Source organism: Rhinoraja longicauda, chromosome 4 (assembly GCF_053455715.1).
Source record: "Rhinoraja longicauda isolate Sanriku21f chromosome 4, sRhiLon1.1, whole genome shotgun sequence".
Lineage (NCBI taxonomy): Eukaryota > Metazoa > Chordata > Chondrichthyes > Rajiformes > Arhynchobatidae > Rhinoraja > Rhinoraja longicauda.
The window spans coordinates 74,116,381-74,143,717 of NC_135956.1; the positions used below are offsets into that span (position 1 = coordinate 74,116,381).

Genomic DNA, 27,337 nt, shown 5'->3' on the forward strand with positions numbered 1-27,337 from the left:
TACCGCTGCGCCACCGTGCCGTCCACAGTAGATATTATCTGTGAGGTCATTCAGACTCCCTGAACATGGACACCTTTCAAACTTTCATTTTGTAGCATACTCAATCTTTTTTTTTTTTTTTCTCCCAAAATGGACAATCCTACATACCATGTCATTTCCCATTCACAATCTGTCAGCCTCTCTGAATCCTCATCACAGTCCACAGACAGCTTAATCTCGTCAGGAAACATGGCACTTATCCCTTCATCCAAATTATTGAGATAGGATATTAGCAGATGGGGCCCAACACCTCCTTCCTGCTCTCTTCTAATTACCTTTCCTAATTCAACAATGCCACGTTTATTCCTACCACTCTTTATTACGTGGCAGGATGAAAAACCGGAGACACAACAATCTGCAGATGCTGGAATATGGGGAAAAACACAAAATGCTGGAGTAACTCAGCATGTCAGGCAGCATCTTTGGAGGACATGCATGGGCAACGTTTCGGGTCAGGACGCTTAAACACTGAAGAAGGGTCCCAATCCAAAATGTCCTCCAGAGATGCTGCTAAGTTACTCCAGCACTTTGTGTTTTACTCGAGGAATAACTGGATATGCTTACTTTTTATAAAATAACTACATATTTCTAAACTTCACAGAGCTTGAAAATTTCATCTTTTATAATTTTACCCTTCTCTTTCAATCAATTTTTATTCTGGTACTTTCACTTGCGCTATACCTGATCTCATTATATTTTAATACTTCAAATTCATTCCCAAAATTATTTTAACATTAGCCTGAGCTTTACTGCATGACCATTGTGAACTTAGGATATTATAATATTGCTGATGTTGATCCAGGGCTAGTTTGTGTTGTGTGCAACTACGAGATTCAAATACTGTACTGCAAAACCTAAATTGGTAGCTTTTATTATTAGATGAGATTACCCTTTTTTCTTTCGGTTATGATTTGTGATTATGCACAAGCCATATCTCAGAGTTTACAAATCCCACATTTAGAGTCACTTCTGTATTGATGCTTTTAAATCCATCTACTGTTTTTATAATGACGCTTTCAACATAGCATACAGGTACTTAATATTCCTTTAATATTCCTTTTAAGATGAAATACATTAAATTGTTGCATTCTTGTAATCATCTTCAAAAATGGTAACCGTAGTTTAAAAATGAGATATAATAATTCAATACTTCAGTAAAAACCCTGCACTAAAACGTTTTCTCTTGCTTTCAGCAGATGTATTCTCCAAGATCGAGGGACAGATTTTCAGCCCCATCTTTCATGCAGAGAGAGCGCTTAAGCCGCTTCCAACCTACGTATCCTTACGCGCAACATGAAATTGATCTTCCTCCCACCATTTCACTATCAGATGGAGAGGAGCCTCCTCCATATCAGGGGCTGTGCACACTGCAACTTCGAGACCCAGAACAACAAATGGAGCTCAATCGTGAGTCTGTCAGGGCACCACCTAACAGAACTATCTTTGATAGTGATTTGATTGACGTGTCTGTGTATAATGGAGGACCACAGCCACCAAGCAGCAATTCTGGCATTAGTGCAACTAATAGCAGCAATGGAAGGATGGAAGGACCACCGCCCACCTACAGTGAAGTTATGGGTCACTACCCAGGGTCAGCGTTCTTCCATCACCAGCAGAACATGCCACCCTCACAGGCCAATAACAGACTCCACTTTCAGCAGAACAATGAGGACAATAGGGCCATCTCATTTCAAGGAAAGGATTCGCCTACAGGGAAAATTGTGTGACTGGCTCTGTGAATGCTTGAACTGAATCAGGTACAGCAGTATCGAGCTGCAATCTGGTGGCACAAGGCTCTACTTTGTGGGAGTTGGTTGGTAAAACCAAACATGAAACGTGTTGTTTTCTTTAAGGGAGTGCATGATATGTTAATTCTAACAATTTACCTTCCACTTTGGCAAAACTGCAGTGTTTGGCAACAGTTTTGCATCTGGACTATTTAATTTTAAAGAGACTTAACAAATTTATTCTATTGCCTTGTAGATTCTTTTGTAGTGATTGAATTACCCAAGGTGGATGCATAAGGCATTTAATTGAAAAGTGTTTTTGGCCAGTTTTGTGATATTGTCAAACAACAAACTGAAATCCCTCTTGAGTGCCGACAAAAAGGTGGAAGAAAAAAAAGCAATGTTTAACTAGTTTGTGAAAAATTGAAATGTTGCACTATCTACTTGTTTGGGGGGAGAAAATGAAAATTGCTTTTTGAGAAAATTTAATTCAACTTTTGTCTTTACACCAAACACTGAACAGAATTACCAAGGATGCAGGGAACTAGCATTTTCAGCGGATGGAGTTGTTTCCAAAGCGATTTCTGGATCCAGCCGAATGCCTATTCACATATGATATGGAAAATGCAGGGACACAAAATGTTAACTGTAATTGCAATAAATCTAAGGAATACCGTAATGATGAAAATGATGATCTACAAGCCTGCCAGGTGGAAGATAGTTGAACGTTCAGTTGTTCCCAGTTTGCAGCTGCTTAGAATGAACAATCATTCATATTTACAACTGCTCAAAGATATTTGCACTGGCTTAACCCTTACTCGCCCAGTACATTGAAATTAGTTAAAAAGCATCATGTAGTATGTAAGTTACTCTCGTACTTTGTAAATTTTTAATATTTACAAATATATGTCGGACTAGCCAGTTGCATTTCTGTAGAGAAGACATAAATGTGTAGATTTAAATTCCAGAGGTGGAACTTAGAATTTAGATTATTTCTAGTTCAGTCTAAATATGCAGTGACTAAGATCTATGTTACTTTTACTCATGGATCTACTGATAATTTTTTTTTAACTGAAAATATAAATGAATATTTAGCTATTTCAGCTATTTACTGCCTATTGCTTTTAGAAAATTTCAAACATTTACAGCCCATTTTGGTCAAAAATTGAGATTGAGCATGTGCAAGATACTTAAGCTAAAGCACTTCACTGTAAATTTTGAAAATACTATTTTCAGTGTGAGTGATCATTTCCATATGTGTCAATTAATATCACATGAAATATTGCCACGGGTGCACAGAAAGCCACTGAGTTTCCAAAAGTGACCCAAAAGTACAGCCCTGTTGAGTGCATTCCTCAGCCTAAACTGTTAAATTGATTTTATTTTTTTATGTTTTCAAACTACTTTATGAAATTACTTATAAACTAAATACTTGAAACTTTATTGACTTTCGCAGTCAATTTTTCTTAACCCTTCAGGAAGTTTTCATTAAAAACAGAACAATTGCAGGATACTAAATTTCTGCAGTGTTTTTCACTACTTGATTTGTGTGCTTTTACAGCTCGAGGAGAACATACAGTTTCACAGAACCTTCGGGAGTCCTGCTTTCAGAAAAAAAAATTACAAAGTGACTGAATCTTGAGATACTTGACATTTAGCAGCAAGCAATATGTATTCGAAAAGCAATGCTTAGACATTTCAGTTCTGTGGTTACAGATTATTACCTAATGAATATTACAATGAGTAGAAGATATTAACTTTGTAGTGAATGACAATACAATCGTTTTTATTTTACAGTTGACTTTTTTATATGCACTTCATAGTTGGTTATAAATATTGTGTAAAATAATTGATGGCTTCAAAACAAACTACAAAAGTGAGATACGTCCATTATTATAACTTGCAACCCTTGCAGATTATGGTGGAATTTTCCCCCCACAATAATTTGGAGCCTCTCTTATGACAACTTCCAAGCAGCCGTGTTGTGAGTGACCTATTTTGGCACCAGAAAGTGCTTTGCTTGTATCCACACAATAAAGGTGTACTTTCCCATCCTTGTTACACACCCACCTCCTTTTCCTCTTGCAGGAGCTGTAATGTGGCAAACAAAAATTCAGAGCCTTACCGCACACAATACAAAGTTGTGTTTTGAAAGGGCCATCCTTGAAACCAAGGGTGACCATGTGAATGATGGGTCATTAGCCCGTAGACAACATATTGGCCTAAATATGCATTTGGTATCTCATGAAATATCTAATACACTGCCATTGGCAACATAAAGGGAAAACCTTTGCTAACGACGTGAAAGCAGCTTTTCAATCAAATAAAACATAATTAAAGTGAGACATTGTAATTGATGTAGATAACTGAAAATGTGTAGATAATGGTTAAAACTGGTTATTCCTCCAAATCCCTAGTTGTCCCACCAGTTTATAGACTTGTTTTTAATGTTTATATCATAACAGGTATTACTAATAAGTAATGTATCTTCTGAGAGCACATTCTACTGACTAATGCGATCACTTGTAAATTTATCAGTCACCCATTTTCTAAAGGGCTATGAAGGATCCTTTTAGAATCGTGTCTCCAACTAGCCTTCTCGCATTGCTTAGACGCCAATTAAGAATGCATGAGGTTCTCTCAAACAATCTTTTTAGACCTGGTAGAATAGAAATGCCAGAACATCTAATCCTATCTTTACTGCAGATGCATTTTCTCAACAGGCAATATTGCACTTTTGCTACTTAAAAGATAATTCATATATGACCTTTCCTCTTACTTTGCAGTATCCCGTATGACTCCTGAACGAAAGATAAACCTTAGTTGTAGTGTTTCCTTTGTTCTTGAGCATTTTTTTGTAATGTAAGCTGTTTGATTTTCAATGACTGGCAGTTAACTTGTACTGTGGTGTTGCTGCCTCTTCTATTTGCTGCTATTGCTTTCAATAATTTGTATGTCACTTATAATAATCATGTGCTATAATCATAAGACCCGGTGCAAAAAGAAGCCTCTTTATGCTTTCTATCTTGGCTTGTTTTGTCAGCTCTGGTAGAACTGATCTATATATATTTTGAGGAGGTTTGCATGTTTCTAGTATGTGAACAGATAAGGTGCCTCATTTTCAGGTTTGAGCAGATATAGGAATCCCTTGCACTCTGAGCTCCCACCTTTGTTGTGCCTCACTTAAATATGGTGCTTCTATTGTTGTGTATCTTTTATGTTTATTTGTAAGGTGCTGTATATAACTTGAATATATTATGCACATATCCTACCCAATGGGTAGAAAAAAGACATTTGTTAATAATGTATGATAATGTATAAATGACAAATTTTAACAATGGCATAGAATTTGAATGCCTACCATGTGCTTTGTCCTTTCTGTAAACAAAGGTTTGCAAAATAATACATAAAGAATATCTACTTAGTTTATTTTCCTAAAAATGATTATCCTGTAATGTTAAAGTAAAAAGCTAAAAATACAAGCTTGATAATGGCCCCCTGAATTGGGGGTAATTAGTGGTTTGTTTGCAGAATAATTCTCCGTTGTAAATGTAATCTTTCAGTGAAGACTTGCAAAGTCGGCATTAAAACGAAATATATTAACGATTTATTTTGCCTATCATTTGGTTTCCACCCAAAACTGATTTTAAAAAATGATTTATATTTCTTTTGCTCTTTTAGATAATTCGGGGGAAATCTAAGACACACGCTTTTCTAAAATGCAGAGAAAGAACATAACATTCAGAAATATCCCACTGTAAAAAAATTAACCAGTTACATTCGCAAAACTACTTAATTATAAAACATGTATGCCAAGTCAAAACAGTGAGGTACAGGTACAATTAAGCATTTATGGGGATTAATTATTTTGGATGTGGTCTTATGTTCTTGAGTTACAAAACCAGAATGATCAGATGAAGGGAAGAGGGGAATAACTATTATTCCTAAGTCCCTAGATGTTCTGGGAGAGGGTGAAACAGCATCAGCCTTTCCAAAGGAGTGACAAAATTATTTTGTATTCATACCCAATATTTAAATTTGATGCAAAATGCAGTGGGAATATTAAAAGCATAAAGGATTTTTTTAATTATCCGAAATATAGGAAATGTTACAACTGCATTTGAATAATTTGTAGCAATTGATACTAAATCCCTGCCATCTGTTGACATGAACAAATCTGAAGAAGGGTCTCGACCCGAAACATCACCCATTCCTTCTCTCCAGAGATGCTGCCTGTCCCGCTGAGCTACTCCAGCATTTTGTCTACCTTTGATTTAAACCAGCATCTGCAGTTCTTTCCTAATAATAAACGAGTTTCTTTAAATGTTAGCATTTAAAGAAATAAGTATCCTAAATGTTTTTTGCAGACAATAAAAATTCATTTTTATTTAGAAGTTTGTTTTTTAAAACATAGCAGTGCTGCATAGATCAAATAGAGCTGCCAGCTTTCTAGATGCTCGAGTTATAGCAGGCTTTATTCCAGCATTGGTGCCTCAGCTATAGTACATTTTACTGTAACTTTGAAGCCGTCATATACCCTCATTTCGTAAATTACTGACCAAAACAAATGGTGTGTGTACATCAATATCTCAACTTATTCACAAAATGCTGGAGTAACTCAGCAGGTCACGCAGCATCTCAGGAGAAGGAATGGGCGACGTTTCGGGTCGAGACCCTTCTTCACACTGATCAGTCTGAAGAAGGGTCTCGACCCGAAACGTCGCCCATTCCTTCTCTCCTGAGATGCTGCCTGACCTGCTGAGTTACTCCAGCATTTTGTGAATAAATACCTTCGATTTGTACCAGCATCTGTAGTTATTTTCTTATATCAATATCTCAACTAGTTGAATGGTCCTTAATTTAGTTTTATCACAAACAATTGCTGGCAGAAAGGTTAACTACATTGTAACTGTACACTTAGTCACCTATGTAACTTAAAATGGCAACATTTGTGTATGGATATTTTAAAGAAAGTTATTTACTTATTTCTGTAACACCACTCTCCACAGAAAAACTTGTGTATATGCCTATTTTTAATTAAGCAATGGTTATGTCATAGTTCATAGACCCGAGGTCTGGTATTGCAATACTTTACAGAACATGTTGCTAAGTGCTGTTGTAGTCAAAAATATTTTATGCTTACTGTGCTGTGATCAGAGCACAACAAAAATTAAAATAAATAAATTCTGGCCTCCTTTTCATTTTTTGTTTAATGAAACTCACATGATTCCATCTTAACATGTCATTTTGTTGATGTCTGTGAAGAACTGACTCATTAAATTAAATTATTACTGGAAACGACCTGAACATTTGAGGATTTTGTAATAGATTGATTTAATCTGTAAACATTTTGAAAAGGCAAAAACATTTCATAATGTTAATGTTGGAGAAATATGACACGGAGGCACATTATGCGTACTCTGCCTCATCCCGATTTCCAGCTGCAAGTCTGTGGCTCCGTCTCGTTTGATTCTTCAAATCGTGAATGACTGCAGTGGAGAGGGAAATTCAGTTTTGCACCTTCCCCGGGGCAAGTGCAGCATCGTGCAATTCCAAATAAATGTTCTGTTGTCAGTATTAAAGTGAATTTTTCTTTTTGTGTAGCGTTTAGTTATGCTGCCCCCCCCCCCCCCAAATACTTGCCCAATTTGTTTCATCCAGAATCTTGTGCCTTCACTGCATGGATTTTATTCTATATATTTGAATGCAAATTTAAATGCAGAGGTCATACTATTTATTACAACTTTAAGTACTGTCACAAAGAGGTGGCCGTCCTGAAACTGCCACAATTCAGCCATCAATATAATAGCCAAGGAACAGAGACATTGGCATTCCTGACCAAAGGACAAAATGGAAATGAAGGAAAATTGAAGCGCACATCTGTGTTATCTCAGGCCAAAAGCAGGATTTCCTTTTCAAATGCTCTTGTCCACCAGTCAGGATTCAACTTACTTGCTACCTGTATTAAACATTCTCATATTTGAGTGTTAGATGAGTGTTGATATGTTCCAATTCAGTCAACATATTTTATATCAATAACAGTGTTTTTTGGCACAAAAATACTATTTTAAAATATTTTTTTAATTAAAGATCAAATTCACACAAATAAAAACAATATATTTTAGTGCTTCTGAAAACTCATCTCTTACATAACCAAATATGTGTTGCAATTTGTAAGTTACTGAGCCTTTAGTGAACATCGCCTCTTCACTTCATCGTCTGTTAAAATAAGTCAACACATAATTTAAAATCTTTTTGTCATGACGCCACCATCGTTTTAAAGGGCAATCCACACTCAGCTTGTTGGATCTGCAAGATCAGAAAAGCGCTGGAGGAATGCCACTGCCAAATAGTAATCGCCAAGAACTTGGAATCTTCCACTGCGGCTGAGACACGGCCTGCTGATCATTCTGATGGGGAGAAACATCATCGCTAATTAAACAGCTCCATCCAATCAATATGCAGCAGACAACAAATCATTCCCCATTTTGAATTTTTAAATGTTAAACCAATGCTAACTAACAATCCAAAGACCACTGACTCCAAGATTTTATCTGTTGAGGCAAATAATATTTCCCACTGCTCATCCAACACAAGAAATGTTGTGCTCTTAGTTCTTAGAATTGAAACGGCAGCATTAAATTTCCAAGCATTAGCAAAACAACTCCACTACCCAGTAGTGACAGGATAAGTTTGAGAGTTGACAATTAGGATGAAGCATGATTCATTTCAAATGAACAGAACTCAAATAAATAAAGTCAGTGGATTCGGTAACATTCAAGTTCTGAAAAAAAACAGCTGCCAATAACTGGAAGTAGAAAAGTTATTGCATTCATCCAAAACCTTCAGCCAAAAAAAACTGATATACCCAACCTGCATTAATTTTGATGCGCGTTATCTAGTAATGTATTTACCCCATCCCAGCATCTTCATATGAATTTTCCGCGGATTTCAGCGTTTTTAAAATCAATTTTCTGCGCTTTTTGCATGGTTTCTGCATTTTTCACCTTGCCAAATAGACGGAAATCGGATCGAAAAAAATAAAGAAAAACAAATAAAAGATGTACAGACTTGTAATAAACACTAGGGTTCCTCTAGAGGTCGCTAGGGGTTCTGCGAGAAATCCCGCCGCGCACTATGGAAGTCTCTCCGAAAATGCGGCACCTCGGCTGGGCAAGGCTCGACCTCATTGGGACTTCCATGGCCAATTTGTCAATTTGGCCACTAGAGGTTCCGCGAGAAACCCCCCCACGCGCCCTGTAAGTCTCCCCGGAAATGTGGCGCCTAGGTTGGGCAGAGCACCCAATCTCAACGTCATCGGGACTTCCACGACTGATCGGTGGGTTGAATTTGCAACCTGCGGTCGGGGCTCTGGAACTCCAGCCCAGCTGGAGCCAGCAAATCTATCCCCATAGCGGAAATCGACTTCCTTGGCCTGCTGGATAAACCAGCAAAGCTCTGGAACCAAGAGTGCCAGAAAATCAGTGGTGGAACTGTAATGAGTAAATAATAAATTTAAGTGTAAGATTATATAACTAAATTAATTAAGGCAGGGTTAAAATATAAAACACAGCAGAAAAGCCACTTACCACCTTTTTGGGCTGATTATCAATTAATGTGTGGAATTTATTTCAAAATGTTATTAGTATATACTGTGACATATTCACATTATTTTGTATTGTCTGGTTTTACTTTGAAATGCACTAAAAGAGGCTTGAAACTGGAAATTTTGTGTAAATTTTCAAAAACGTTCCAATTTTTTAACCCTGCGCCAGCACTCAGCTAATAATAATAATAATATTCATTTATTGTCATTGCAACGAGTACAACGAAATTAAAAAAATAGCCAATCCTGACGGTGCGTACAAACATATATGCAATAAATGCAAAAACAAATAAATACATAAATACAATTATATTAAGCACAAGATTTTTTAACGGTGTTGCCTAGTGCAAAGGTAGTGTTCAGTTCTCGTATGGCCCTGGGGTAAAAACTGTTCTTAAGTCTGTTTGTTCGGGATTTGATCGACCTGAAACGTCGACCAGAGGGCAGATGAACAAACAGACGGTGGCCAGGGTGGGATGGATCTTTTATTATTTTGCCTGCTCTACTGAGGCAGCGTAGGCTGAACAGGTGCTCCAGGGAGGGCAGTGAGCAGCCGATGATCTTCTGGGCCGTCGTGATGACCCTCTGAAGGGCCTTCCTGTCCTTTTCTGAGCAGCTGGCATACCATGTGGTTATACAGTATGCCAGCACACTCTCGATGGAGCAGCGATAGAAGGACAACATGAGCTTCTCCTGCAGGTTGGTTTTCCTGAGGATCCTCAGAAAGTGGAGTCTCTGCTGTGCCTTCTTTACTGTGGTGATGGTGTTGGTAGACCAGGTAAGATCCTCTCACTCACATGCCTGATCTTCCCAAAATAAGCAACTGTCAGATAAAGGAGATCCAACATTGAATGCAAGACAACGGAAAATAATGCAGATGTGAAAGTAGTACGCTCACGTATTATAAGAAAGGGAGAATAAAGAAAATATGCAAAAGACACAGATTTGCCCGAGTAAATAGCAATAGGACGAGTTCAACAACAGTTTAGATGGCTCCACTGTTGGAAGGTTGAATCTATTTTACTTCAAAATAGAAAGATATATTGAAAAGATTATTTAGGAGCAAAGAGGTCCTTCTGCAGTTCTACAGGGCCCTAGTGAGACCACACCTGGAGTACTGTGTGCAGTTTTGGTCTCCAAATTTGAGGAAGGGCATTCTTGCTATTGAGGGCGTGCAGCGTAGGTTCACTAGGTTAATTCCCGGAATGGCGGGACTGTCGTATGTTGAAAGACTGGAGCGACTAGGCTTGTATACACTGGAATTTAGAAGGATGAGAGGGGATCTTATTGAGACATATAAGATTATTAAGGGATTGGACACGTTAGAGGCAGGAAACAAGTTCCCAATGTTGGGGGAGTCCAGAACCAGGGGCCACAGTTTAAGAATAAAGTGTAGGCCATTTAGAACAGAAATGAGGAAAAACTTTTTCAGTCAGAGTTTTAAAACTGTGGAGTTCTCTGCCTCAGAAGGCAGCAGAGGCCAATTCTCTGGATGCTGTCAAGAGAGAGCTAGATAGAGCTCTTAAAGATAGCGGAGTCAGGGGGTATGGGGAGAAGGCAAGTGCGGGGTACTGATTATGAATGATCTGCCATAATCACATTGAATGGCGGTGCTGGCTCGAAGGGCCAAATGGCCTACTCCTGCACCTATTATCTATTGAAAATGGTACAGGATTTGAAAGCATAGAATTTTGAGGACATTACATAAAATGGGCTTATACTTCAAAGTTAGAAGGGCAAAAACAAAGACCTATCTTCGTGAACAGTATGACCAAGAGCATCTTACCAAATGGGTTTCAAGGGTTCAGGAACAAAAGAAATGAAGTATAAGCAAGTTGAATTCATCATCAGGTTCAGACAGAGAAGAAATAAGACTGAGAAATGAACCAAAAAGAGAGTGAGAAAGTACTATTTTAGAGGATTTTTAAATCTGTAATACTGCTGTAAGAACACTTTGTTAGAATGTTTTCTTTCTGGTCCGCAAAAAACGATTGACTGCATGCATAAAAAAAGGTTTCTTGCTCCATTAATAAGCCACCCGCTCTCAGCAATATTTCATGACAATTGTGTGCAAATCTAGCAAACTTTTCTCCGTCTATTTTTTAAAATCTAATCCATTTTTTCTATTAATGTGCAAATCCAGCAAATTTTAAAAGTAATGGTGAGGTCAAGTTCAAGATGCTATTCATGCAGAGCAGCAAAATTTGCAATTTGCGCTGCATCTTCCATGCCCAGAGCGAGCTTGTGAATATCTCCTTCATAAATGAGACAAGCCACACTTCTCTATTATTCATTTCTTGGGATGTGGATATTGCTTGGAGACAAGCATAATTTACCCATTGCTAATTGTCATCAAAATGATGATAATGAGGCACCTTCTGGAACCGCTGAAATCCTCCTTGAGAAGGTACTCCCAGTTTTAATGCGTAGAGCACTCCAAATTTTAAACCGAACAACAATGAAAGAATGCGATTTTATGCATTTCATACATAGCACCCACTTCATACTCTAACCACATGTACTAGTGGGAAAAGAAATTCAAATATCCTGCAAGCTATCAGGTTTGTTGGGGCTGATCTCAACTGTAGAGTATTCTGTTGTACGAACCTGTGTTTTTTGTATCATGGAACGGCTTAGCTTAGGTAGTGAATTACATAAACACACCCTGCCTCCGACTTCCTCTTGTGGCCACGTTCTTAAGTTCTAGGAGCAAAATTAAGCCATTCGGCCCATCAGGTCTACTCCACCATTCAATCACAGCTGATCTATCCCTCTCAACCCCATACTTCTGCCTTCTCCTCATAACCCATGACACTCGTACTAATCAAGAACCTATCAATCTACACCTTAAAGATATCCATTGACTTGGCCTCCACGGCCTTCTGTGGCAATGAATTCCACAGATTCACTATCCTGACTAAATTCCTCATCATCTCCTTTCTAAAAGGTACGTCCTTTTATCCATGTACATCTATGACTGGTCCAGTTGGGTTTCTGGTGAACAGTAACCCCAGTGATGGTAATGCCATTGAACATCAAAAGTTAGGTGGCTAGATGGGATTGGTCATTACTTGACATTTTTTGCAGAGACAATGTTATTTGCCACTTATCAGTCATGTTAATGTTGTCTGCCTTGCTGTGGGCAGCCATAAACAGCTTCCTATACTGAGGAGTTGCAAGTGCAATTGAATATTGTGCGATCATTGAGCATCCTTCACTTGAAAGGAAGGTCACTAAAGCACGGTAGCGCAGCGGTAGAGTTGCTGCTTTACAGCGAATGCAGCGCCGGAGACTCAGGTTCGATCCTGACTACGGGTGCTGCACTGTAAGGAGTTTGTACGTTCTCCCCGTGACCTGCGTGGGTTTTCTCCGAGATCTTCGGTTTCCTCCCACACTCCAAAGACGTACAGGTATGTAGGTTAATTGGCTGGGTAAATGTAAAAAAATTGTCCCTAGTGGGTGTAGGATAGTGTTAATACGGGGATCGCTGGGCGGCACGGACTTGGTGGGCCGAAAAGGCCTGTTTCCGGCTGTATATATATGATATGATGATATGATATGATAAAGCAGCTAAACATGGCCCAGAATACTCTCCAGATGAATTCCTGCAGAGATACCCCAAGGCTGAAATGATTGACCGCTAACAACCATTGTGCTGAGAGTGACTCCAACAATTGCAGCATTTTCCTCTGAAGAGTCATACAGCGTGGAAAAAGGACCATTGGCCCACCTTGCCCACACCGACCAACATATCTCATTTATACTAATCCCACCTGCCTATGTTTGCGCCTTATCCCTCAACCTAACCTATCCATGTACCCGTCTAAATGCTTCTTAAACATTGAGATAGTACTTGGCTTAACCACTTCCGGTTCCATATACCCATCACCCTTTGTATAAAAAAAATGTTCCCCTTGGGTTCCCATTAAATCTTTCCCCCCCTCCCCCCTCACCTTAAACCCATGTCCTGTGGTTCTTGATTCCCTTATTTTAAGACCTGGAGACTAAAACTGAGTGTGGCAAAAACCACCACAATGGCCTTTCACCTGAACAACAAGGCAGCTCAATGCCAGCTAACCGTCACCCTCAATGGATCACCCCTACCCTACAACCCATTTCTTACATACCTCAGGGTGAAACTAGATCAGCAGCTGACCTACAAGCAACACCTTGAAGCTCTCCGTGCTAAAATCTCGGCACAGAACAACCTCCTGCGTTGCTTGGCCGGATCGTCATGGGGCACCAAGACATCTACTCTCCGAACCAGTGCTCTTGCACTCGTGTACAGCGCCGCTGAGTATGCCGCCCCAGCATGGTGCCGCAGCGCTCATACCAGCAAGCTAGACGCCTCCCTCAACGACACCATGCGGATCATCACTGGCTGCCTATGCCCTACTCCGACGGATCTCCTGCCGGTGCTCGGGGGTATCGCACCCGCCAAGCTTCGCAGTGGTTCTCGATTACCCTACTCTTGATGTCTTGATGTACAATTTCAGTTTTACTGTTACAACATTTGGTCAAATATTTACCTCACCTCAGGAATTCAGCTCTTTTCACAATTTGGCCCTATTGTGATGAGATCCGAACCCTAAAAGTCCAGGCAAAAGACACTTTCCACCATCTAGCTGATGATCAGAGAGAAATTAGGATTGACCCTGCTTTTTCTAGCTGGGATACAGATCCAATCTTCCACCCAGTTTTTGGGTAGATGCCAGTGTTGTAACTATCAGGGAGCAAGAGTAGGTTGTCCTGACATTGAAAGAAGCCATGGCTGATGTGCTCCAGGCTTCATCTCCTCTTGTGCCCAAACCCTCCCGGAAGTGCACAGTGGCCTTGTATGAGGGGATAACATACCCTGTTAACAGCATTCTTTAAACTTAAATATTTGTCTACACAAAAGTAACAAATAACGCATTGTAATTGCAGATAATGTGCACACAATCTTGTGAGTCATAACTTGCAGCTACACCACTTACTGGCTTTTCTATTAGCTGGATCCACTCATTCAGGAAATTGAGAAGCTTCAATGCATCTGGAATATTATCCCCTTCGGAACAGAAAATAAGCAGCACTGCCAATGGGATACCTTCGGCGCAACTGGATAACGAGAACAACCAAGAAAATCAGCACAAGCTGTAGGAATATTTCACCTTCCTGCAGATTTATTTCTTCTACCCAAGTAAAGCATCCCTTTAATCATCATTCACGCCATGTCTTGCAGGCCAGAGAGGCTATTTGGAACTTCGTCAATATTCCCTCTTGTAGGACTTTGAGTGGAGTACCCTTAAAAGGTTTAGTAACAAAGTGCTCCCTCTGGTGATCCAGCTGGGAAGTGCCCCAAAACAGTGCAGGTTTGAGCATACATTACAGCACAGGAACCTTCAGTCTTCCTACAGTCCACAATGTCTATGCTGAACACGATGTCAATAATACTAATCTCCTCTGAGTGCACGTGATCTATATCCCTCCATTTCTAAATAGAAGAGAGACCACTATTAATAGTATAAAAAGATAACTGCAGATGCTGGTACAAATCGAAGGTATTTATTCACAAAATGCTGGAGAAACTCGGCAGGTCAGGCAGCATCTCGGGAGAGAATGGGTGACGTTTCGGGTCGAGACCATTCTTTCCTTCTCTCCAGAGATGATGCCTGTCCCGTTGAATTACTCTATCGTCGGTGTAAAACCAGCATCTGCAGTTCCTTCCTACACATTAGCTTAACGAGAACTGCCTGTCAGACAAGAGCCAAAACCCCTGACAATTAACGAAGGAGACCCACATCACAACAAAAACATATCCCCTCTTCATTCCTATGGGTACTCACATGGGCTGAATCAGACAACATAGTCCTAGTACTCTTTTCAATTAAGTTTCAGACCACTGCAAGGATTACATATTTCTAAAACATCAAATGTCTGCAATCACTGAAAAAAGCTTTACCTCTCTCAAGTCAAATCCCTCTGAAATATCCTTTTTAGTGTCAAACATTTACAAATTCTGTATCATCCAAACCTGACATGGACCCCTCACAGTGCACAAAGCACAAGCTGCAGAATAACTCAGTGGGTCAGGCAGCACCTGTGGAAAGTCGATGAAACATGACCTGTACCAGACTCCTCTCCTAACTATGCGAACCCACAATGTAATTAAAATGTCACCTGCCTATTCCCTCCACAGACATTGCCTGACCCGCTGAGTTCCAGTATCTGTCGCTCCTCATGTCTCCCCCTCCTCATTATGATAGCAGTAACAGGATCATTCCGAGTCAGCATGGATTTACGAAGGGGAAATCATGCTTGACAAATCTACTGGAATTTTTTGAGGATGTAACTAGGAAAATTGACAGGGGAGAGTCGGTGGATGTGGTGTACCTCGACTTTCAGAAAGCCTTCGACAAGGTCCCACATAGGAGATTAGTGGGCAAAATTAGAGCACATGGTATTGGGGGTAGGGTACTGACATGGATAGAAAATTGGTTGACAGACAGAAAGCAAAGAATAGGGATAAATGGGTCCCTTTCGGAATGGCAGGCAGTGACCAGTGGGGTACCGCAAGGTTCAGTGCTGGGACCCCAGCTATTTACGATATACATTAATGACTTAGATGAAGGGATTAAAAGTACCATTAGCAAATTTGCAGATGATACTAAGCTGGGGGGTAGTGTGAATTGTGAGGAAGATGCAATAAGGCTGCAGGGTGACTTGGACAGGTTGTGTGGGTGGGCGGATACATGGCAGATGCAGTTTAATGTAGTTAAATGTGAGGTTATTCACTTTGGAAGTAAGAATAGAAAGGCAGATTATTATCTGAATGGTGTCAAGTTAGGAAGAGGGGATGTTCAACGAGATCTGGGTGTCCTAGTGCATCAGTCACTGAAAGGAAGCATGCAGGTACAGCAGGCAGTGAAGAAAGCCAATGGAATGTTGGCCTTCATAACAAGAGGAGTTGAGTATAGGAGCAAAGAGGTCCTTCTACAGTTGTACCGGGCCCTGGTGAGACCGCACCTGGAATACTGTGTGCAGTTTTGGTCTCCAAATTTGAGGAAGGATATTCTTGCTATTGAGGGCGTGCAGCGTGGGTTCACTAGGTTAATTCCCGGAATGGCGGGACTGTCGTATGTTGAAAGGCTGGAGCAATTAGGCTTGTATACACTGGAATTTAGAAGGATGAGGGGGGATCTTATTGAAACATATAAGATAATTAGGGGATTGGACACATTAGAGGCAGGAAACATGTTCCCAATGTTGGGGGAGTCCAGAACAAGGGGCCACAGTTTAAGAATAAGGGGTAGGCCATTTAGAACGGAGATGAGGAAGAACTTTTTCAGTCAGAGAGTGGTGAAGGTGTGGAATTCTCTGCCTCAGAAGGCAGTGGAGGCCAGTTTGTTGGATGCTTTCAAGAGAGAGCTGGATAGAGCTCTTAAGGATAATGGAGTGAGGGGGTATGGGGAGAAGGCAGGAACGGGGTACTGATTGAGAGTGATCAGCCATGATCGCATTGAATGGCGGTGCTAGCTCGAAGGGCTGAATGGCCTACTCCTGCACCTATTGTCTATCGTCTATTATGTTGTAGCATCCCTTCACTGTGCCTACAAATCTGTTTGTCCATCTGTGGCATCCTTGCCCTTCAACCCATTGACTGGTATCCCAACCACCCTTCTCTCTCAGTTTGAGAGATAAGAATGGAATACTTTATTGTCACATGTGACAAGGCACAGTGAAATTCTGCACCCAAAGTATGCAAATAGTCATCGCATACAGTGCTGACAAAGTTACAAAGTAACCCCGCCGGCTCCTCCTTTGTTCCCCCCACTCCCTCACGGCAGTCCCCCATGCCGGGTCCTCCATTGTTCTTCATACAGCATGGAAGCATTCCCTTTGGCCCTTCGAGTCAATGCCGACCTTCGATCGCCCACTCACACTTTCCTTTGGTTAGCACACAACAAAAGCTTTTCACTGTATATCTGTACAAGTTACAATTAAACTCAACTCAACTTACTCTCCGCAAGACAGGTTTAAATTCCTTTCGTATTTGGAAATTTTGCACAAAATCCTTTTAATTCACTACTCTCTCTTTGCAATAGGCACATTGTCTCAATTAAGTTGTTGTTCACCTCTCCTAACCCTCCTGGCCAGACTCCCAGTTTTCTTCAAAGACCCTCTCTGTGCAAATAAACCTAGGAGTGTTGAGAATATCTTCAACAGCCAGAACACACTGTGTCTTTCCAAGTGTGCAAGACTCAAGAATGCAAGTTAATAACTTATGATTTACAATTTTACAAATGAATCCTTACAATCAGAAATGACAGAAGATTGTACCAATCATGGGTACGAAGGAGATCAAAGATCATTTGGAGAGCTGCTGCTGCCACACATTACCAGGGACCCTGATTTCGGGTGCTGTGTGGAGTTTGCACGTTCTCCCTGTGACCGCGTGGATTTCCCCCGGGTGCTCCGGTTTCCTCCCACATCCCAACGACGTGAGGCTTTGTAGGTTAATTGGGCTCTGATCCTCTCTCAGTGAGCACTATTAGGACTCAGTTCCAGCACTTTGAATTTATATCCCCTACCTGTCAGTATAGAGTGACTTTGTGATCCCTCCTCCTGGGATAGAGAGCTCTAGTTCCACTTCGCTGATTCCTGGGAAGGCTGCCACCTTTTCCATTTCTTTCCATTTGAGGGCCTGGAACTCATTTTCCATGATGTTCTGCAGAGCAGGCGTTGCCAAATATCGCAGTGGAGTGCTGTGAAGATGGAACAGGTTCTGAATGAAGAAGGGTCCCGGACCAAAACGTCACCTATCCATGTTCTCCTGAGATGCGACCGAACACTCTGAGTTACTCCAGCACTTTGTGTCCTCCGCAGTTTTTGAAATGTTTGATCCGCTCCATCCTCTCAGATATTCCATTTTGACCTTTGCTTACCCGACTTTTTCTGCTACTTAAAACTTGTTCTACTTACAACTTCACAGTTCTAATACAAGATCGAACAATACATTAATTCTTGCTTTTTCCTTTCATAGAAGCTGGAAGATATTTTTAAATTTCATTTAGCATGACTGCATTTTAAATTTCACACAGATTTTTCATCTATATTCAAGCAACAATCAAATGCTAATCTTCATGACAGTGACAACTGATAGATCTGTGTAGGAAAATAACTGCAGATGCTGGTACAAATCGAAGGTATCACAAAATGCTGGTGTAACTCAGCAGTTCAGGCAGCATCTCAGGAGAGAAGGAATGGGTGACGTTTCGGGTCGAGACCCTTCTTCAGACTGATAGATCTGCTGCCTCACAGAGACCCAGGTTTGATCCTGACGTCGGGTGTTATCTGTGTGGAGCGTTTGCATATTAACTCCGTCTCCTTTCCACGTTCACCCTGCATAGGTGATAACACCTATCTCTTGCCAGGCTTTTACTCGCCCCACCTCTCTTCCAGCTTTCTCCCCTCCGCTCCCCCTCCCACCCCTTCCCACAAGACAATCGGTCTGAAGAAGCATCCCGCTCTGAAATGTCATCTATCCATGTTGTCTAGTGACGTGGCCTGGCCTGCTGAATTACTCCAGTATTGTCCATTTCATACAAAACATTTGAGGTTCACCGACAGGAAGATTTTGGGGGATATGGGCCAGGGGCAGGCAAATGGGACTAGCTTGAATGGGAATTCTTGGTCAGCATGGACAAGTTAGGCCAAAGGGCCTGTTTGCATGCGGTGCAACTCTACTTGGGTTTACTTTCCTCAGCTCCAGATCTATGCCCTAGAACTCCAGCAGCTAGTCAAGCAACCTAGTCATTATACTACCACACCTTAACCCCTTAGCTGCATTGTAACCTCTCCCCATCAGCACCACGTATCTCTACTGAAGGTTCTAAATTGATAAACCCTCTGAACAATAGACAATAGGTGCAGGAGTAGGCCATTCGGCCCTTCGAGCCAGCACTGCCATTCAATGTGATCATGGCTGAACATTCTCAATCAGTACCCCGTTCCTGCCTTCCCCCCGTACCCCCTGACTCCGCTATCCTTAAGAGCTCCATCTAGCTCTCTCTTGAATGCATTCAGAGAACTGGCCTCCACTGCCTTCTGAGGCAGAGAATCCCACAGATTCACAACTCTCTGACTGAAAAAGCTTTTCCTCATCTCCGTTCTAAATAGCCTACCCCTTATTCTTAAACTGTGGCCCCTGGTTCTTGCAATTGCAAAAGTTTCCTACTAAAAGCATTTCTATTCTCAGTTTGTTCTTAAAAAAAAATCAGAACTGAAGAAGTCAACAAGCCATAAACATCTTTGCAAGGTCAGGTTTGTAGGATTAAATATTTCTCATGAACTGCGACTGCAATAGCAAAGCAGAAATGTATTACTAAGATAGTGACACCAGGGCACTGAGAAAATAACAGGAATGGGAAGAGCCAGCATGGATTTACCAAAGATAAAATCACAGTTGACAAATCTGTTGGAGTTTTGATGTTATAACTAGAATAGATTTATGTCAAACAGGTGTTGCATATTTTTACAAGTGTTCACTAAAAAGAGTTGTCATCAATAAACAAAAATAGATATTATCTGAAAAATTGAGTGTTGCCATTATTAGCCTTCAGGGTCAAAACCCCCTGAACACTGAGAAGAATTGAAGCATTGCAAGAATTAAAACCACACTGGAGTTCCAATAATAACATGGACATATTGACTGGGTCGATAGGGTAGACAGTCAGCACATTGTTTCCACAGGGTGGAATGTCCAACATTAGAGGGCATAAGGTAGAAGGGAGAAATGTTTAATGGAGATGTCGGGGCCATGTGTTTTTTAAAACAGAGAAGTGAGGATGTGAAACACATTGCCAGGTGTGGTGGTGGAGGTAGATAAGATAGTAGTATTTAAGAAGCTTTTAAGAGGCACATGGAAGTGCAGGAAATGGAGGGATATGCGTCATGTACAAGCAGATGAGATCAGTTTAATGGCATCATGTTCAGCAGGAACATTGTGGGCCGAAGTACAGCCCTGTTCTATGGACTATGTTCAAAACCATTTTCCAGTCCAGAAATCCAGACTTTTAAGTCCCTTTGGAATGAATGTCACCTGCTGATTAGTTTCCCCACACCCTTCAGGATCCAGCCCGAGACGTAGTGCAGCTGCCAAAGTGGATCAGAACTGAGCTCCAAGGTTCAGGATACTGTTCATCCACTGAACCTACTGAAGGTTAATGTTAGCGTTCTCAAGTGTCAAGTGTTGTTCAAGATGCCAAGCTTACCCGACGAGCTGCTTGTCAACACGGTGATGCGCAAAGCTGCTGGACAGGACGACAACCCGACTGAACTCGCTCTCCTTAATCCACGATAGGAGCTGCTGTCGGAATGAGCGCTGTTTCCCCTACAAAAGGCAGCAGAAACACAGGGTTTAGTTTAGTTTAGAGATACAGAATGGAAACAGGCCTCTCAGCCCAGAGTTTGCGTTGATCAACGTTCACCTGTTCACACTAGTTGAATGTCATCCACTCCCAACACACTCGGGGCAATTTACCGAGGCCAATTAACGTACAAACCTGCATGTCTTTCGAGTGTGGGAGGAAACCGCAGCTCCTGGAAAAACCCATGCAATCGCATGGAAAATGTGCAAACTCTGTGCAGACAGCACCCGAAGTCAGGATCAAACCTGGGTTGATTTTTCTAATTTCAAGTAACTCCTGCATTCCCTCTCTCTCTCTCTCCCACCCAAGTTGTCCTAATAGTTCCACCGTTCGCAACCTTGTATCCCTTTGTTATCACCTCTTCCCAAGCCAATAATGGGCCATAATGGGCTCCACCCTCCTTTGATCATCTGTTGTCAGTTTTGGATGGCGGGACTGACAAATGAAAGAATGGTTCGACCGGGCTTGTAGTCACTGGAATTTAGAAGGACGAGAGGGGTTCTTATAGAAACATATAAAATTCTTAAGGGATTGGACAGCCTAGATGCAGGAAAAATGTTCCCGATGTTGGGGGAGTCCAGAACCAGGGGTCACAGTTTAAGAAGGAGGGGAGGGCTGCACCAACGCAGGAGAGGTTTGGGCCCAACGGGTCCACTTGGTCTAGTATTCCCCAAACCTTTCCTATTTATGAAACTGTCCAAGTGTCTTTTAAATGCTGATATAGTACCTGCCTCAGCTACCTCCTTATACCTACCAAGAATGGAAATTATTGCCCCTCAGGTTCTTATTAAACCTTTCCCCTCTCGCCATAAACCTATGATTCTTGATTCCCTTATCCTGAGTAGAAGACTACGTTCACCCCATCTATTCCCCTCCTGATTTTATACATCTCCAAGATCGCCCTTCAGCCTCCTGCACTCCAAGCCCTAGCCTGCCCAACCTTCCGCTATAGCTCAGACCCTTCCTATTCTTGCTTCTATTTTCTTGTGTTCTTGCTGACTCTACCTGAATGTTTAGATGCTGAGGATCACAAACCACATTAGTTCTGTACTCCAACAATGACTAATTCCTCACCTTTTGCACAGCACTGTTTATTTGTCCTTTCTTTCAGCATGCAGCTAATTTTCTCTGAACTATGTATCCAAACACACCAATCACATTGTCAATTCAGATTATAATTTAAATCAGACAGAGCATCACTTAAAAGCAGTGGAAAAAAAGAGAAATGATTGTAAATTCATCCACAAAGGGGAGAATTTTTTCTATAATGGAATTTACAGATTAATAAATGACAATATCTTTGAATGACCTTTGCCTGACAACTGATTGCTTCATTTTTCAGTTACTCTTAATGTGGAGCTTTCATCTCAAGACAAAAATTATAGAAAATAACTAGTAATTTAATGGTGTAAAAGGCTTCTGAAGTTTAATAAACTCCAATTAGTCATACTGGTTTCCTTGGGTTTCAAAGACTTGGTGAATGCATGTATGTGGTGGTTCACTCAGTATACATTAAAACTAACTCTTTGAATCAAAACTATTTTTTCATTCAAATAAGTAATTTGGGTGGCTCCAAGGCCCCAATTCCATATTTGGTGAACAGTTTCCTGTAGATTTCAACAGATTTAATTCAGCAAAGACAAACAACCTTTCTGATTATATCTAAGTGATGCTCTGTCATATTTAAATTATAATCCGAATTGACAATATGATTGGTGTGTTTGGATACATTATATCAGAAGGGTCTCAACCCGAAACATGACCCATTCCTTTTATCCAGATATGCTGCCTGACCCGCTGAGTTATTCCAGCATTTTGTGTCTATCTTCTGATTTTATAGCTCTAAATACCTGAACAACTGGCGATCGGATCTGTAGGACAGCCAACTTCCGGTCTGCCGATGCATAAACTGTTAAAGGAAAATAGCAACACATTAAACACAAGAGGCTAACAAGTTTTCATAGTGAGGTTTTGAAATTCTAATCAATATATTTTCTAAAATTATTTATGCTCATAAAGTAATCTAATACATTTGAAAGAAATGACCAGTTACTACATATTCAAATACCTCACAAATACACTATTTGTCAACAGGAGAGACCTCCACATTCAGTACAGTCTGGAAATCTAAATTTAAGAGAAAATGTTCTAAATACTCAGCAGGTCAGGCAGCATCTGTGGAGTTAATGTCTCAGATAAACTTTCATAAGATTCAAGATTATGCAAGTTGTTCATTCAGATTTGTGCTTTTATTTCCAGTCCAACAATTTTTGATTGCTACTTTATTATCACATGACATGTCACAGTGAAATTCTTTGTTTTGTATTCCATACACAAGGTACGCAGAGTCACCATGTATCGGGCGCCGAAAAAGTTACAAAGCGTTCAATGAAGTCCCAATTTGTGTTCAGCGAGCCATTTGCCCCAATGACGGCCTTCCTCTTCATAATCTAAAAACTTTATCCAGAATTTCCATTTCTCCAGGCACCTTACTCAAACTTTTACATTCTTAAAATCTTTCATGATCTCTTTGTTTTTTTCAATGCAGAAAGTTACTCCACTCACCCTCACAGCTGGTGCACATTTCTGAAGAATTCTCAGAGGTCGTTGTATACGGATCGTTTCCCACCACTGGTACAAGGCCATCACAGTGGATATAACCGATCCGTGGCAGACCAAGTGTGGAGATGATCAGATCCACTGCTAATTGGCCAACATTTCCCACAGATACAACTGGCTGGAACCACAAAAGATCAGTTCACCATAACTTAGAAAAACAGCATATTATGCAATTACTTTGGTGCCAAATCCTAATTACTCCTCAACCTACACCCCCCCTCACAAAATGGTAAATATTGTTATGGATGTCATTAGACTCGAGCCCAATGTATATGCCTCCATTACACGTGTGTGAGCATAGACACAAAGATTATAGGAACAAGCCATACGTAGAGTCATACAGCATGGAAACAGGCCCTTCGACCCCACTTACCCACGATGACCAACATATCCCATCTACACTAGTTTCACCTGCCAGCATTTGGCTCATATCCCTTTAAACCTGTCCTATCCATGTACCTGTCTAAATGTTTCTTAAACTTTGCGATAGTACATTAGTACCTGCCGCAACAACCTTGTTTCATCAACTCACCGACCTTTGTGTGAAAAAAGCTATCCCTCAGGTTCCTAATACATTGACTGAATTATTTTTCAAATATATATGAAGACTGCAAATTTCAACTTGTGCAGCCCCATATTTTTCCATTCTCTTCCCTCGTTTTGGCCCAGCGTCACAGACTAGATGCTGGGATCACACTTCCCAGGAATATCAGAAAGGCGGATCTGTCGGTGATGTTCCTGCGGCTGGCATTCCTGTTTTAAGAAGCTACGCCTTGCCTGCCCACTCAGAATCCATGGCACCTGCTTGAACAAGATAGTTCTCAGTGTCCTAACTAATCTTTTTTCCCCACCAATAAACAGCACAAGGTTTTCAGGTGATCATGGAGGCACGAGAGACTGTAGGTGCCTGAATCTTGAAAAAAGAGTGCTGGAGGAGCTCAGCGGGTCAGGCAACATCTGTGGAGGGAAATGGATAGGTGGAACCCTTTACTTTTTTCTTGTTTAACTATACTGCATGGAATCAGGCCTTCACTCTACTCCAGCCATTAATCACACTAGTTCTGTTACTCCACTTTCTCATCCACTACCTACACACAAGAGGCCAATCTGCACTTCTTTGGAAGGACCTGAAGGAAACCCACTCAGTTACAGAGAAACGTGTAAATGAACGATTTACGTTTAGTTGAACTAAACTACACTCCACACAGAACACACCTGAGATCACAATCAAACCCGGTTCTATTGCAATGAGGCAGTGGCTTTATCAGCTGCACCACTGCACCAATCCTTCTGTAGTCTAATCAAATACAGTGAAGTAGCTTGTAATGTGCTTTAGTTGGACATCTTTCCGAGCCTTGTGCACAGTTCCAGTTGCTCTACAATAAAATGCGAGTGCAAACACAGTTCTCTTTGGCATATTAAACTGCACACTACATTATATGTGCATCTTCTTTCCTCTTTCATTCTCTCTGGTTCTCAATTGTGGACAAAGGATCGAGTTTCACCAAGCTGCTCCTCTGTCCATTTCCTCCACAAAGGCTGCCCACCTGCTGAGTTAGTGAACTAGAGGAATAGCACCTCAATTTCGCTTGGGCAGCTTACAACCCAGCGTTATCAAGATGATTTCTCTCATTGCAAGTACCCCCTGCATCCCTTCTCTCTCTGTCCCGCTCCCAACCGAGAGGTAATACTAGTTTCACAGTCGTCCTGGTGAGCTTCATTGTCTGTATCATTCATTAACACCTACCCCACAGCCAACAATAGACCATTGTGGGCTCCACCTTTCCTTGATCATCTTACTTTTTTGCATACCTTTCATTCATTCTGAATCTCTCTACATCACCAACTATATCACTCGTCTGCTCTCCCCTAACTATCAGCCTGAAGAAGGGTTTTGATCTGAAACATCACCTCTCCAGAGATGCTGTCTGACCGCTGAGTTACACCACCATTTTGTGTCTATCTTGGAGTTCCTCGAGCTGTTGGTCTCTGCAACGAGGCGATGACCTCAAAAGGTGGGATCTTGCTGTGCAAATGATTCCCAACCCTTTCCCACCACGAGCGGGGATGCAAGGGGGGCTACACAAACGCGATCGTATCGGCGGCGCTGGAATGAGGGGTGAGGGGGAGAGGAGGGGTGGAGAGGGCAAGGGGGGGGGGGGCGAGGGGGCGAGGGGGGGGGAGGAGGGGGCGGAGGGGGAGGAGTGGGGGTGAGGGGGAGAGGAGGGGCGAGGAGGAGAGGAGGGGGGGTGGGGGAAGGAAGGGGGTGAGGGAAGGAGGGGGGGTGGGTGAGAGGAGGGGGGGTGTGTGTGAGGGAGGTGTGTGTGAGGGGGGGGTGTGAGTGGGGGGTGTGTGAGGGGGGGGTGTGAGGGGGGGTGTGTGTGTGTGTGGGGGGGTGTGTGTGTGTGAGTGGGGGTGTGTGTGTGAGGGGGGTGTGTGTGAGGGGGGTGTGTGTGTGAGGGGGTGTGTGTGAGAGGAGGGGGGGTGGGGGAGAGGAGGGGGGAGAGGAGGGGGGGTGTGTGTGAGGGAGGTGTGTGTGAGGGGGGTGTGTGTGAGGGGGGATGTGTGAGGGGTTGTGTGCGTGTGAGGGGTGTGTGCGTGTGAGGGGTGTGTGTGTGTGAGGGGTGTGTGTGTGTGAGGGGGGGTGTGTGTATGAAGGTATGTGTGTGAGGGGGGGGGTGTGTGTGAGGGGGGGTGTGTGTGTGAGGGGGGTGTGTGTGTGTGAGGGGAGGTGTGTGTGTGTGAGGGGGGTGTGTGTGTGTGTGTGAGGGGAGGTGTGTGTGAGGGGGGTATGTGCGAGGGGGTGTGTGTGCGAGGGGGTGTGTGTGCGAGGGGGTGTGTGTGCGAGGGGGGGGGTGTGCGAGGGGTGTGTGTGCAAGGGGGGTGTGTGCAAGGGGGGTGTGTGCGAGGGTGTGTGTGCGAGGGTGTGTGTGCGAGGGGGTGTGTGTGTGTGTGTGAGGGGTGTGTGTGTGTGAGGGGGGTGTGTGTGTGGGGGTGGGGGGGGTGTGTGGGGTGTGTGGGGGTGTGTGTGTGGGGGGTGTGTGTGTGGGGTGTGTGTGTGTGTGTGGGGGGTGTGTGTGTGGGGGGTGTGTGTGTGTGGGGGGTGTGTGTGTGTGGGGGGGGTGTGTGTGTGTGTGGGGGGGGGTGTGTGTGTGTGTGGGGGGGGTGTGTGTGGGGGGGGGTGTGTGAGAGGTGTGTGTGTGAGGGGGGGGTGTGTGTGAGGGGCGTGTGTGAGAGGGGGGTGTGAGAGGGGGGGTGTGAGAGGGGGGTGTGAGAGGAGGGTGTGAGAGAGGGGTGTGTGAGGGGGGTGTGTGAGGGGGGTGTGTGAGTGTGTGTGTGTGTGAGGGGGGGGTGTGTGAGGGGGGTGTGTGAGGGGGGTGTGTGAGTGTGTGTGTGTGTGGGGGGGGGTGTGTGAGAGGTGTGTGTGTGAGGGGGGGGTGTGTGTGAGGGGCGTGTGTGAGAGGGGGGTGTGAGAGGGGGGGTGTGAGAGGGGGGTGTGAGAGGAGGGTGTGAGAGAGGGGTGTGTGAGGGGGGTGTGTGAGTGTGTGTGTGTGTGAGGGGGGGGTGTGTGAGGGTGTGGTGTGTGAGGGGGGATGTGAGAGGGGGTGGGTGCAAGAGGAGTGAGGGGGTGGGGGTGAGGGGGGTGGTGGAGGCTGGTGAGGGGGTCAGATGGGGTTTGGAGGGGGTGGATGAGGGTGAGGGGTGGATGAGGGTGAGGGGTGATATAATATCTAACGTGTACTGACCATAACCAGCACGAGTCCCCGCAGGTTGACGGCGGCGCCGCGCGCCACGAACAACGGCGACATCCCGGCGTCCCGTCGCTCGCTGATGACGCGCCTGCGGTCCTGTCATTCCAACCGACGCACGCAGGCTGTCCGGCACCGCGCTGGACACCTACTCCCCCTCCCCAACGACATTTATTCAGGGGCCGATAT

The 27,337-nt window shown here is 42.8% G+C and overlaps 2 protein-coding genes across 6 annotated transcripts in view; one reads left to right on the forward strand and one right to left on the reverse strand.

The window, feature by feature from the left end:
* Positions 1-6,374, forward strand: part of ldlrad4a (low density lipoprotein receptor class A domain containing 4a) — a 127,777-nt gene extending 121,403 nt beyond the window's left edge. For 3 of the 5 annotated variants that reach the window (XM_078398074.1, XM_078398072.1, XM_078398073.1), the window contains exon 6: positions 1,233-6,374. In XM_078398074.1, the coding sequence (XP_078254200.1) occupies positions 1,233-1,766 (534 nt within the window). In that variant the 3' untranslated portion in view covers positions 1,767-6,374. The remainder of the gene's footprint in view (positions 1-1,232) is intronic. The other 2 variants (XM_078398075.1, XM_078398076.1) reach the window with 2 other exon arrangements.
* A 168-nt stretch (positions 6,375-6,542) lies between these two features.
* psmg2 (proteasome (prosome, macropain) assembly chaperone 2) lies at positions 6,543-27,254 on the reverse strand. The gene is given in 8 exon segments (XM_078398685.1): positions 6,543-8,176; positions 14,349-14,469; positions 17,943-18,116; positions 20,625-20,743; positions 22,631-22,689; positions 23,346-23,517; positions 27,146-27,241; positions 27,243-27,254. Coding segments are annotated over 8 exon segments (846 nt in total). The 3' UTR covers positions 6,543-8,083.
* Positions 27,255-27,337: the final 83 nt, after the last annotated feature.